Raw genomic sequence first — 14502 nt, forward strand, 5'->3', positions numbered from 1 at the left:
TTTTAAATTATGTAATAAATAAACCAAATATAATAACTTGATATACATTCAACAATGGAGTGTTAATACAGCTTATTTACGCTTAAAAGAAAATGTTGTCGTTAAGTAAATAATCAATTTGTATAAACTCACGCTACCAAAAACGACGTTACACGCCCACAAAGGAGGTTATACAAATATCATAAAAATGTCACAGTAATAAAATATTAATAATTATAAATGCGTACATTAATATTTCTCCCTGGTTCATTTTCAACAAGCTGTAAGGCGATATCTTTACAGTCACGTCTCACAGTTGGAGGTACTCGACTGTCATCTTCCCAATATCTCGAAGGCGCGTGTGCATATAAAGCAGCTGGAGTAGCGTGGGTTACGCGTGCTGTTGTCACAATACCGCTCGATTTACCTGTTATAATTTAGATGAAATTGTTATATATTTTTAAGAAGTGTTATTTTTAATTTTCTAAACATTCATTGTGATTTTATGTTGCTAATTCATATCCATACATAAGTATAAACAAAGAAAATAATTAGATAGTATTAAAGTAATTCCAGAACTCAAAAGATTTAATTTGTTCAGTAATCAAAACTAGCTAGAGTTTTTACATTTTATAGTCATAACAACCTGGCTTTTTTAAATAAATTATTTTATCAGGCATTAAACTTTATCCAAGTTCAAAAAAATTATACCTACTACAAGTCAATTGACTAATTTTAAATATAAAATAAATGAAATTGATCTTTTATATCTATAATAAATCTTTTGTAAAAATATAATTGAAAACAAACAAAATTAGTGAAAAGTCATGAGACCACTAACGTACATCGACGAGATCGCATTTTAGCGATAAGACCACCTTTTGTACATGTTTATGTTTTCCTTTTCGATGAAAAATGTACTCTCTTAGACTACAATAAAGTATTATTGTATTATAAATTCATTTTGACAGTGTTTTATGACGTAAATGCTAATACAGTACTTTTGCGTTTATTCTAAAAGATTTATATATTCGTAGTTCATCAGAACTACTTAAAATGAAATAGGTCGTCAAAACACATTTCGCTTACAACAATACTTAAATATAAAAGTATCTTTACTTTTTATGTCACTATCAATTTATCGCATACATTTACTTGCAAAATAAAACTAACCTGGGGTTCAAACAAAACGCTTACTTAAAATGATGAGATATTCTTAACGGCAAACAAAATTTAGTTTCATTTCTTCTAAAAACGGAGTGTAATAAATAATAAAACCTTTTTCACGATCTGCTCACTTACCGGCCTCATGAGCCCAATCAATCAGTGAAGTAACTTTGGAGCTGATTGCAGATGCGCAGTTATTGAAACGACCTCCAGCGTCGAGGCCTAACGTTTCATAGCGAGCTTTTACTCCACATAAAAGCGCCGTAGCGCAGGCCGATGACTCTCCTGTTTGTGCGTCTACGTTGTATGTCTAACAAAAACAAAATCATAAAATCTTTAATTCAGTTTATAGCCCTTTATAAAAAAATCTTAGCATATAGCTTACTAAACAATTATTACAGCCGTAATATAACAACAAAAGGAATATATTTGTCGGCACCTACGCTGTCGTACACAATTAGCAAGAAATTTATAAACAAAAGATGCACCGATCACGCCACTTATCCATCATTCGATACTCACCTACCCTCACTTATCCTATTACTTGTATCATTCCGACCAGTATAAATCGACAGGAGCAACCTCCTTTATGTATCCTGCTAGTAGCTTAACCTAGACGCTTAGGGTAAGTAGTTTGTGCAAACGAATAAATTGTTAGATATTATAATACAATTTCTAACTGTTAACTAAAAACTATCTTGTGTTACCTTACATTGCAATTAACCTGTGTGACCTCCTTCCTACATATTATTACTTTCTTTGTTATTATTTTAAAACTAAAATATTGTTGAGATATTATATTTATGATCGCTAAAATAAAATAAATTAAAAAATAAATATAAATAGACATGTGGGCTATTTTACACTACAAAAGTGTAAAATTATTTAATGTTAGATAAATGAATAATGTGGGTAATCAATTTTTATGCTTACGCTAAGTAAAATATTTATTAAACTCGTAAGTAAAATATAAGCTTAAAATATATATAAAATATAAGCTTTATTTGTAATCTACTATAGGAAACAGTAAATTTGTAACTATACGGAAAAGACCTATATAGGCAAAGGATTGGGGCGTTATAAACGTACTACAGTATTCTGAATCGCAGTTGGGTACGATATGAGTTTTAAGCAAATTGGCACTTGGAACTCATTGCCAGTCCCAATTTGGATGTTCAAATCCACCTGTTTCATCAACTGGACAATATTAACAATTGAGAATAGTTTATCGTTTTGTATAGTTAGTAGTTTAGGCTCATGAAAATATTTAAGAACCGGTAAAACGTAGAAATTTATTGTGCTAATTATATTATCATCATAAAATCAAAGAAATAGATAAAATTGACCTTTATGTTTATTCATTCATTTACCTTAATGGCTTATATTGAACACTTATATTGACAACAAGGCAGATAAACAATGACGAAGACACACAATACAAAAATATTTTAAGCCTCCGATACACCGTAAATATTTGTTATGAAATTTTTATTTTTTAAGGTTTTATTTTTGTAAATTGGATTAGAGTTTTTAGTATTAATATTTTGTACAGAACAAAGCTTCATTTCATTTCTACGTTTGTTTCTGATTACTCACATTCAGATTTATAATTTCAGCATTTCAATATTAACTCTTAATATATTAAGTACGGTAATTTGTTGATGAAGCTTTGACACTTTGTATATAAAAAATTAGAAAAGCGATTCGTTCTATATAAATAAAAATGAATGTTGCTAAGCGCATAACTGGAGAATTTCTCGACCAATTTGGCATTTTTTTTGTATGTTCGTTAAGGCCCACGGAAGGTTTTAATTTAAAAAAAAATATACTATAACTTTTGACAGAACGAAGTCTGTCCGGGTAGTTAGTTTTTCATAAAAATATTAATATAATAATATTATGTAACATGTGAATCGTTATAATAATCGCAATCCAAATAACCCCATCTCTCCACGTCTCTCGTGAGATAAACAGCTATGCCGAAATGCATGTTAATTAGAACATTAGATTTACATCCAATCACTACATAACCGTCATTAGCATGAGTTAGCAATAAATTTGACGACCTTTATAATCGTACATGTAAAATAACGCATTAAAATATAAACCATATCTCATCATCACCATCATCACTTCAGCCTATTGTAGTCCACTGCTGAAAATAGGCCTCTATAAGTTCGCGAAAAAATGGCGTGAATTCATGGGTGTTACCCATAGTCAGAACGCTGGGCAGGCGGTTTGGTGACCGCAGGCTGGCTTTGGCGCACCGAAGACTTGCCCGCCTTCGGCCTTGTATATTTCAAAGCCAGCAGTTGGATGGTTATCCCGCCATCGATTGGCTTTTTAAGTTCCAAGGTGGCAGTGGAACTGCGTTATCCCTTAGTCGCCTCTTACGACACCCACGGGAAGAGAGAGGATGGCTATATTCTTTACTGCCGTAATCACACAGCAAACCATATCTGCGTGAATTTGAATTATTTTGACAAAATGAAAAAAGACAACGAAGAACATAAAAGCATTAGTATATTTATAATCGTCAACTCAAAGATAATGAAGTAGTCAATATATTTGGATACATTTTAAATGATCGCATTAATATTAGGTAAACCAAGGTATCTCCTATGTTATCATCATCATAATCATCATCTCCTATGTATATAGTCTGTAATTATTCATTTTAAAAATGGTAGGAATAATTCTTTGAATATTATAATAAATTAATTTTCTGTTAACATATTTAATCAGGTACATCGTTTTATGTTAATGCGAGTTTCATACATAAGTTACACAGATCTGCATCTAACTTCGTTCCGTCAAACAAAAAGGTTTTATTGCAACTTTTTACTGGAAAAAACGAAAAGACTTTTCCCCAACCTTTTTTAATATGTACGTACTGTTATGCCTAGGTATAATTCGCGGATAGTGCTGACGCCGCTATTTTAATTACTTTAAATATTTCATTTTCCATACGGTCGAGTTAGTTGCCGTTTACCATCCAGCGCGTCACTATACATATTTTTTATACAGAAAAGGAAAGTGAGGTGTTTCTAGGGACAGTTACTGTAAGTGTTTGGACTATTAAATAAACTTTATCAATATTTAACCAGTTGTGTGTCTATTCTAAAAGACTACCGGGAGGTGCCGCGTAACAAATTGGTGTCAGAAGTGGGATGTCGTAAGTGGTTTTCTGTGTAAAACCCTGACATCCGAACCCTGGCACCCAGGTACGTCATTAGACATTACACAAGGTCACAGGCCCCACGTTGCCGTGCCTTCATCAGATATACGTCTCAGGCCCCACGAGCCGAGGCAGGTCCACCAAACACACGGAACTTCTAGCAGATCTACAGCCCCACGCTGCTGAGACTGCGTCCCAGCAGAAGAACCCTCACCAGGCAACCACACCATCATCTACATTTCATATACACGTCGCTATATTGCAACGTGACGCGTTAGCTGCAATACGACTCACAGAGCCACCACGTGTCCGAGTTCCGGCCCCGCAACGTCATCAACACGTGTCACGCTTCCCAGCAGATATGATCGCGCTTGCTGTTTCATTGTGAGTTTTCTATTTTACTAAAAGCCTAAAAGTGAATAAGTGCTAGTGATCAGTGATTCTTTCCCAGAAGATTAATATATCTTAACCTTTTTTTTATAAACCTTAAATTTAGTAACAAGCTTAGTATATTTATAGAGTCACGTATATACAACTTCTACAAAAATCTATTTACATTTTCACTAAAATTACTGTTATTTTTAATTGAATGCCTCCTAAAAAGGAAAAGACTGTAATTGAAGAAGCTCGCTCTGATTCCGACAGCAATTATTCAGATCCATCTTTAAAGTTCTCAAAACCGAAAATGGCTGAGAAGATAACTCTATCTGTTCTTACCAAATTTATAAAACCTTATAATGGTGATCGCGAATCTTTGCCAGCTTTTCTCACAAACTGCGAAAATGCTATTTCTCTCGCAACCGCTGACCAGCAGAATGTGCTTTGTAAATACATTATATCACAGCTTGAAGGCAAGGCACAAATGGCTTGCTGTCTTAAAACATTTAATAAATGGTCCGAAATAAAATCATTTTTAAAAGTCACGTTTGGTGAGAAAAAGCATTCTACGCATCTTTTAATTGATCTACAGAATTGTAAGCAAAATTCAACAGAAGATGTCACGCAATATTCATTAAGAATTGAGTCTTGTATAACACGATTACTATCTGATATACATTACAGCTGCGAAAACTCAAATGAGTTAATAGGAAGGTTAGCTGCTATGGAGGATTTGGCATTGAATACTTTTTTATTAGGGATTAATTCAAATTTATCGCAAATTGTACGCTGTCGCAATCCCAAGACACTATCTGAGGCTATCACACTTGCTATTGAGGAAGAAAAGCTTTTAAACCTAACCAAAATTTCTCAACAACCTTCTAAATATTGTTCAATTTGCCACAGATCAGGTCATAACACCTCTGTATGTTTTAAAAACCAAAAACCTAATTTTACTAAATCTAACAATTTTCAAAAAACATTTCATCTACAAAATCCTCCAATTTTAAGTCGATCTTATAAACTTAATTCTAATTATAATAATAAATATTGTGTTTATTGTAAAAACAAGGGTCATGTTATAAACGAATGTCGCAAACGCGAATATAACAATAGCCGCCGCACACTGCAACCCGATTCTTCTCAGATTGCACAAAGCAACGCCACGGGTTCACGTGCACCGAATAACGTATCGCGCGTGCACCATTGTGATAATATTGATCGATGTAATACTTCTTTTAACGAAAACGATTTAAACTAAATCCGATTTCGGCCTCGTGCCAGTCGAAATCGTCGGCTATAAACGGCACAAACTCCATTTTCGATTCTCTATCATCTCAGCCTCCCCGCGAGGTAGGCCTGAGTCATATCATTATGAATACTATTCCTAATTCTCATAAATTAAATGCATCTCAGTCCTAGCCGCTGAGTCTCACTGAATCTCATAAATTAAATGCATCTCAGTCCTAGCCGCTGAGTCTCACTGAATCTCATAAATTAAATGCATCTCAGTCCCAGCCGCTGAGTCTCACTGAATCTCATAAATTAAATGCATCTCAGTCCTAGCCGCTGAGTCTCACTGAATCTCATAAATTAAATGCATCTCAGTCCTAGCCGCTGAGTCTCACTGAATCTCATAAATTAAATGCATCTCAGTCCCAGCCGCTGAGTCTCACTGAATCTCATAAATTAAATGCATCTCAGTCCTAGCCGCTGAGTCTCACTGAATCTCATAAATTAAATGCATCTCAGTCCCAGCCGCTGAGTCTCACTGAATCTTATAATAATAAGTCTCTTAAATCTCATAAAAAAATCTCAATCATTCTATACCAATGCACGCAATCACGCATTCTAACATAAATAAAGCCAGCACAATCGTAAAGTCAAGCTTAAATACTTTTAATTCTACTATTCGAAGACTAAACCAAAACGAAATTAAATTAAATTCCCATATAACTATACTAAATGATATTCTTTCTCAAGTTACAAAGCAAAATGATAACTTATACTACGTAACGCGAATAAATAGTTTTATCAATCTAATTGAAAGTTCCCTGATAACAATTTCTAATTTCTTAGACATAATCCTTAATTCTATTTTATTTTAAAAGCAAATATTTTAGCTAACATGTTTCTACTACAACAAAAGATTATTTTCATATTAAAAATACCATTAATATACCGAGAAAAAAATACATTGTTTACAAAAATATTCCTTTACCGACTCCACATGATAAAAATGCTAACACGTTTTCTTTAATTCAACCGACTAAAGCTTATATTGCAGTAACAGATGATAAGCTCAGTTACGTCTTGTTAGATAACTTAAACAATTGTAAGTTGATAAACGATGAGTATTCTATATGCCCTATCATTACAGCCTATACAGTCCACTGCTGGACATAGGCCTCCACAAGTTTACGCCAAAAATAACGTGAACTCATGTGTTTTGCCCATAGTCACCACGCTGGGCAGGCGGGTTGGTGACCGCAGGGCTGGCTTTGTCGCACCGAAGACGCTGCTGCCCGTCTTCGGCCTGTGTATTTCAAAGCCAGCAGTTGGATGGTTATCCCGCCATCGGTCGGCTTCTTAAGTTCCAAGATGGTTGTGGAACCTTGTTATCCCTTAGTCGCCTCTTACGACACCCACGGAGGGGGTGGCTAAATTCTTTAGTGCCGTAGCCACACAGCACATATGCCCTATGCTCAGCATTTATTCGAGTATAAATAATCCTTGTTGTGAAAGTAAATTGTTAACAGAAGTAGTCCTATCAATGTCACCTGAATGTAATCATAAACTTTTGTTTAGTAATGTCGATATTTGGCAAACGCTTAGTAATAATAAGTGGATCTTTGTTCAATCTAAACCATGTAAATTAACTGTTAAATGTAATGAAACTCTCAAATCGTAATGTATCCAATTTCTAAATAAATGTTTTTTTATACTAACTCTAAATATTAAACTAATGTCTTAAGATTATCAATGTACTATCATCTCTTACACTATTCATTATACTAACTATTATACTAATTCTTATAATAAATAATAATCTAACACTCAGATACTTATAAAAGTTTGTTATGATTTTTTATTTATGAATTTTGGCAATTTTTGACAATTTTATAAATTTTATGATTTTTGTGAATTTTATTAAATTTATATTTTCTTTAAAAATTGTTTGTGTGTAGAATAGACTAACATTAGTCATATAAGTTAAAATGTTACTAACACTTATGGATGAATTTTCTGAAACAAACTTATTATTATAATTATCACACTATTATAATTTTATGATAAAATGTCAAATTCTTAATTATTGATGATAATATTAACATTGTTTAAATTTTAGCTAAGCAGCTCTCTTATTGTTTAATGATAAATTTTATTTTTTTAATTCCAATTAATTAATATTTTGAAAAAAATTGTAAAACGCTCATTTTCCTTTCCGACCTTTTCGATTTTAGTCGCGTCTCAATTCCGCTTCATCTTTAAAGATAAAGCTCCATCAAAAGGGGGGAGATGTTATGCCTAGGTATAATTCGCGGATAGTGCTGACGCCGCTATTTTAATTACTTTAAATATTTCATTTTCCATACGGTCGAGTTAGTTGCCGTTTACCATCCAGCGCGTCACTATACATATTTTTTATACAGAAAAGGAAAGTGAGGTGTTTCTAGGGACAGTTACTGTAAGTGTTTGGACTATTAAATAAACTTTATCAATATTTAACCAGTTGTGTGTCTATTCTAAAAGACTACCGGGAGGTGCCGCGTAACAGTACGTATATTATGTGCCGTACGGTGTCTTAATATCCATATATCATTACCACACGTAGCAGTTAAATACTAGTACCTGGGTGACCGAGCCTAGCTCGGTATTTTTAGTAAATCGTGTTTTTTGGAATTCATATTTAAATTCGAATTACATATTTATAAAATATGAATAATATTTATTTTTTAAATAACGAGTGCAATTAAAAAAAGGAAAAAAATAATTGATCAGGGACATTGGGATTTGAACCATGATCTCCTCGGTCGATCCCGACCGGCCGATTTCCCACCGAGCTATTACAACTTTAATGACAGTTGCGAAATTTACCTTCGTATTTTAACGATATTGTAGCTATTTTTTCACTCCCTAAAAACAGGGATAAAACGTCATTTTCTAAAAATGAATCCTAGTTAGATGGATTTATCTCCCCCGAAACCTCCTATATACTAAATTTTATGGAAATCGTTGGAGCCGTTTCCGAGATTCAGATTATATATATATATATACAAGAATTGCTCGTTTAATAGTATAAGATTATGTAATATGTTACTCTTTTTTACAATGTTATATTACCCGATTTCTGGTCCACGAAAGGAAGTTTTTAAAATTACTTAAAAATTTCACTAACAGAATAAAAGCTTATTTTTAGCTTTTCAATATATTTTAAAGTCAGGTTTTAAATTTTTTATTTGCAGTATGTAAGTTCAAAACGATTTTTTTTTTATGATAAAGCAATTAAACTTTATTTTATTATTATTAAATTAGTTTATAATACACTATAGGATTACAACATAAAATATCAAATAATAATAATAAGGAAAAGCTATTTTGTTGCACTGTTAATCTAACCTAATGAGATGATGAAGTATACCATAATAACTTCTAAAACAAATCCATAAGCTACTATACTAAAGTTAAAATTATTTCTTTTGACGAAAACTAGTTTCATTAAATAAAATTGACTACATACTTTACATTTGGTTTAAAATTGCACGCTTAAACGATTAGTACCTGGGTGACCGAGCTGAGTTCGGTATTTTTAGTAAATCGTGTTTTTTGGAAATCATATTTAAATACAAATGACATATTTATAAAATATGAATAATATGTTTTTTACCGACAATAATAAAAAAATATAAAGAAATATAAAAAATCAAAATTAAAAAAATAATTCAAAAATAATAAAGATAAAGTATGAAAAATATTTTTCGATTTTACCGACATAATAATAAAAAATAAGAACTGGCTATTTAAATAAAAGAACGAGTGCGATAAGAAAGAAAAAAAAAAAAGAAAAAGTAATAATCGATATGGAAATTTAAGGATTTGAAGGTAAGGCGATTCGGTCGATCGCGACCGAATCGCGATCTTTTTTTTATACAAGTGAGATACATCCACGGGCTTATGAACCCATGTCCTTTTTTATTTTAAAAACGTGCAATTTTTATTTTTTATTTTTTATTTCAAGGTAGGCGTTACTCAGCAACATCGCTGTTCAAGTTAGACTAACTTAATGTCTCCAAAAGAGACGTGAGTCCACCGACCGGTTCTTATTCTAATGTAGGGTACAATTTATCTATGTTTTTTCTTTTTATTATTATTATTATTATTATTTCCTTATAATAATATATAGCTATTATAACTTTATTGACGAGTGCGGAATTTACCTTCGTATTCTAACAATATCGTAGCCATTTTTTCATTGTCTAAAAAGTGGGATAAAACGAAATTTCCTAAAAATTAATCCTAGCTAGATTTATTTATCTTCCCCGAAATTCCCTGTATACTAAATTTCATGAAAATCGTTGGAGGTAATAAACACCTTTATTACGAAAAGTATATTCTTTAGACATACCGTTCACATACCTACATAAAACAGATCAAACCTACAGATTAAATAATATAATATACTCCAATAATAAGAAAACCTTTGTTATTACAAATATATACGATAGTCATCTGACTTTCATACATAAACACTTAGCTTCGTATCCTGTCCCTACTGCGTTCATCGTGTCCAAAGATAACAGTGCGTATTAACTTAGTTTTAATTAAGTTGGGCAAATCGCCATGTAGGCCTACGTCCCTTCTCGATCTTACGCTGGACTTTATCCCTATAACACAATTATAGTTGATGATTTGTTTACATTAGGGCTTAGCGTGGGATCAAAGACAGAAGTTACTGTTTAATGTTAGTAACAAGATGTAACTAGTTTTATAAGTATAAGAGTCGGGAGGGTCACTTCGAATATTAGAAATTACAAATATTTTACTAAATTATGTTGATCTCGTATTGTTAAATTTAAACATATAATAATAATTAGGTTCAAATTTTTGAATATAAGGTAAAATTACAGAGAAAACTCCTGTTTTATTTATTTTATGTTTTTTCTTTTGTTTAGTTTACTAAGTTTTATATAATACGTATACGTTTGACTAAATCTTAATATTTACATATGATAACATAGTTATTGTCTATTGCAGTGTGTATAACTTACGATTTTAATAATCAGTAAATTTCAATATTGAATTAAGTTTAAAAAGCATTATTGTTGTGGGAAAAAACTATCATTCTTAAGGTTATTTGGCAATTGTATGATAAATACCTTTCATACAATTAATCTACTTTCTGATGATATTTATTTTATTTCTTTTATTCAGATATAATGTCAGATCCTCTATGAATGGATCATCATATGATGGCATTTTTATAAATCTACATTTACGTATTTTCTTTTTTGCTCAGCCTTTTTTTTCTAAATATAATATAAATGAAAACGTGAACTTTTAACAGTATCTATTTGTGGCGTCAAAACTCATTGGAAGTATTTTTTTCAAAATTAATACAGATAAAAAATAAACAGTTAAAAATTTCAGTGGGTCGCAAGTAATTCTGTAATATAAATTCAAACAAACCTTCGCAAGAGCTACTGCGGGAAAAGTATCCCAGACCAGATCCGTATCTTCCCCGGATTGACCTCTCCGCTGTCCTCGTAAAATTCTCGCTGCTGTAGCTGTTGTTAAGCTCATACCATCGCCAACGACTAATATCACGTTCCTACAAAAATTTTGTACATTTTTATAGTTTATTATAAGCAATTTTTTTTGTTATGTACTATCTATCCACATATAAACCAAATGTATTGTGTTGTTTAACTACTAGTACTTGTAACGGATATTCTATACGCCAAAGTAAGGTATGTCAACATTCAATAATATGTGTCACAAAACAGGCGTCAAAAGTAATATCTATAAATCGCTTCAGCCTGTAATATCTCACTACTGGTCATAGGCCTCTTTTCCCATGTAGGAGAGGGATCAGAGCTTAATCCACTACGCTGCTCCAATGCGGGTTGGCGGATATATTCCCTACTGTGAGTAACGATCGCTATCAGGTTTACATGATAACAACCGGGACCGACGGCTTAACGTGCTCTCCGAGTCACGGTGGGGAGACCCACAAGGACTACACAAACACCCAGACCACGGCAAACACCTGTTTGGCCTATACAAATATTTGTCACAATCCATGGCTGTGACCGTTGCGCCAACGCGCATCTATAAATAAAATACCAATAATATAATAATAATATAAATTTTTTACCTTCACTCTCTTAAGCTTTAATACTAGCTACTAGATTATAAAAAGAATTTCTAAGAAATTGTAGCGAAAAAGTGAAATATCATAAAACATACAAATGAGCCGTTCATTTTGTTAAGAATTTAATGATCTACAAAATTATCAAGACACGAATTTAATAAAAAAATCTTTTTTCCACTGGATAACAATATGAAGTACTTACGTTAGTCATTATTACTATATTACTATTATTTAAGATATTTTGAGAATGAAAAGTAACTAAATATAAAGTTGTAAATAACAAAAATACTGATTTAAAGTTTATTTTTATTAAGCCACTTTCAAATAAAACATAAAAAATTCGTTTATATAAGTACAGATATTATACATAAGATAAAAGCTTAAATGTATATATAACATAGAACAATTAAACACAACTACTACTTGATTGTTACTGCAGGGATATTGCTTATACCGTCAACTTTTGTTTTCTCCTAATTCTAAAAATGAACATGAACGGTTAAGGTATAAACACGAACACGAACGAACACAGGGAACAGTTAAGGTATGAATAATTAAAAAGCTGTGTTTGCTGCAAGCCATTTGTCGTAGTGAATCATTCATAACATGTATATCTGTCGACGACCATGTTTTGATCGTTTCATGTTAGGCTTGCCACAGTGCAAGGCTTAAGGCATCATGATCCATGTTTCAATTTCGAATCCGTTGCTTTAATACGATGCAATCAGTAATTATTTACGATTAAAAATAAAAAAAATATTGCCAGGACCAAATTATTACACAAAGGAAAATTAGTATTATTTGTTGTAATTTTATTGTCATAGTTTTTTTTATTTATTATTTTTTTTTTATTTAAGTTTTGTAGTATTATTGTAGTAATAGATAGCTGTGTTAATTGATAATTGATATATAATAAAAATTGATATTTTTCATAAAAATAGTAAATAAATTGATGTATTTCAACAAAAATAATCAGAAGTTAGTATTAATATTTTTGTTTTTCTCAAATACAAGCGTTGAACATCGTGTCAGTCGTGACGAAAAGTGGGGACATAGAAGCGGTCAAGGACTCTCAAGTCAGGACAAGACTTTCGAAGCCACATTAGTGAGTATTATCGATGTGAAAATATTGTTTTATTGACCAATTCTTTTCTTAGGCGATACGTACTTGTAGTCGAGAACCATACAAATCACTACAATTTCATATTGTAAAAAATAAATAATACGAAACACTTGTTAAAGCGTATCTTCGTGTTTCGGATGCAGTGACACGAAGAGCTTACTTAACGTCTTGCTTCAGAGTACGGTTGGGACGATATGATATATTCTTAGTCGAGGACCACTCAAATCATACGTATATACAGTAAATTGTTTATAAGGGTATTTTTTACGACTCACACTTCACCTTTCAATAAGATTTTTTTTGTGTGATTAGAGCATTCTAACGAAAGCTTCTCTGGGAGATTCATAATAATTTAATCCGAAATCTGTAGGCTTTTGAGCTAAAATCGAAACACAATATAAATAATAACACTTTTCATGTCATGTTGAGTTTATTTCGACGATACAGTTTTGCAGTCGATTGGACGAACTAGATATGAAAAAATGCTTAGAATACATTAGACTATCTAGATCATCTATGATTTTGAGTGTTTGACCATTATGTCTCAATAAACAAGCATAGCAAGAAGTATTTTTCTCAAAGTTTAAAGGCCCGACTTTGTAAGTACCACAACTTTACAAAATATCAAACCTAAATAATACTGCTATTAAGAAACGTTATTTGTAGTGTTAAGTAAAATATTCAGAGCTTATTTATAGAATAAGATGCTAGGGTCGAAAGTACGCTTGCAATCCTCCTAGTGTTGCAAGCCACCATAAGCTACGGTATTAGCTCACCTTCGGATAGATCTTACACTTGTTTGCCAGCTTCCTAATATAAAAAAAGTTATCTAAGTTGCTATGCAATGTGTAACACAGTAAAACAGTAATCACGATTAATAAGTCAGCCTAAATTTTTTATACGAGTATCAAGAAAGAAATCTTTGAAAGAATTTATTCCTTAACCTTTTCATCATTTTAACCTTTACAAAATCATATACAAGTACTATACATGAATCGTATACCTTTAATCCCTTTTCAAATTAAATTAAGTGCGCTTCAGTCCAAAATACAAAACATAATCCACCTGATTTATACATTTAGTTTCAATATAAATTTGGACTTTAACAATTCTCCCAAACCTTACATAACCGAAATGCCAGTACTAAATCATAAACAAATTTCATTTGACTCCTTATTTATAAACAAAATAGAATGTTATATAAAACCAGCTGGTACCCGCGACTTTGTCTGCGCAGGCTTAGTAAGTACTTCGGGTAGCTTATGCTCTTGTCAAAATCTATCTTTATACCAAAATTCATAAAAA

General features: G+C 31.9%; 1 protein-coding gene across 1 annotated transcript in view; it reads right to left on the minus strand.

The window, feature by feature from the left end:
• LOC123658590 (alkaline phosphatase-like) overlaps positions 1–14502 on the minus strand; it is a 28034-nt gene that overhangs the window by 7819 nt on the left and 5713 nt on the right. The window contains exons 3-5 of the mRNA XM_045593960.1: positions 11390–11531; positions 1282–1456; positions 228–406 (exon numbers count right to left, since the gene is read on the minus strand). Coding sequence (XP_045449916.1) covers positions 228–406; positions 1282–1456; positions 11390–11531 — 496 coding nt within the window. The remainder of the gene's footprint in view (positions 1–227; positions 407–1281; positions 1457–11389; positions 11532–14502) is intronic.

This window comes from Melitaea cinxia, chromosome 12 (assembly GCF_905220565.1).
Source record: "Melitaea cinxia chromosome 12, ilMelCinx1.1, whole genome shotgun sequence".
In the NCBI taxonomy this organism is placed as follows: Eukaryota; Metazoa; Arthropoda; class Insecta; order Lepidoptera; family Nymphalidae; genus Melitaea; species Melitaea cinxia.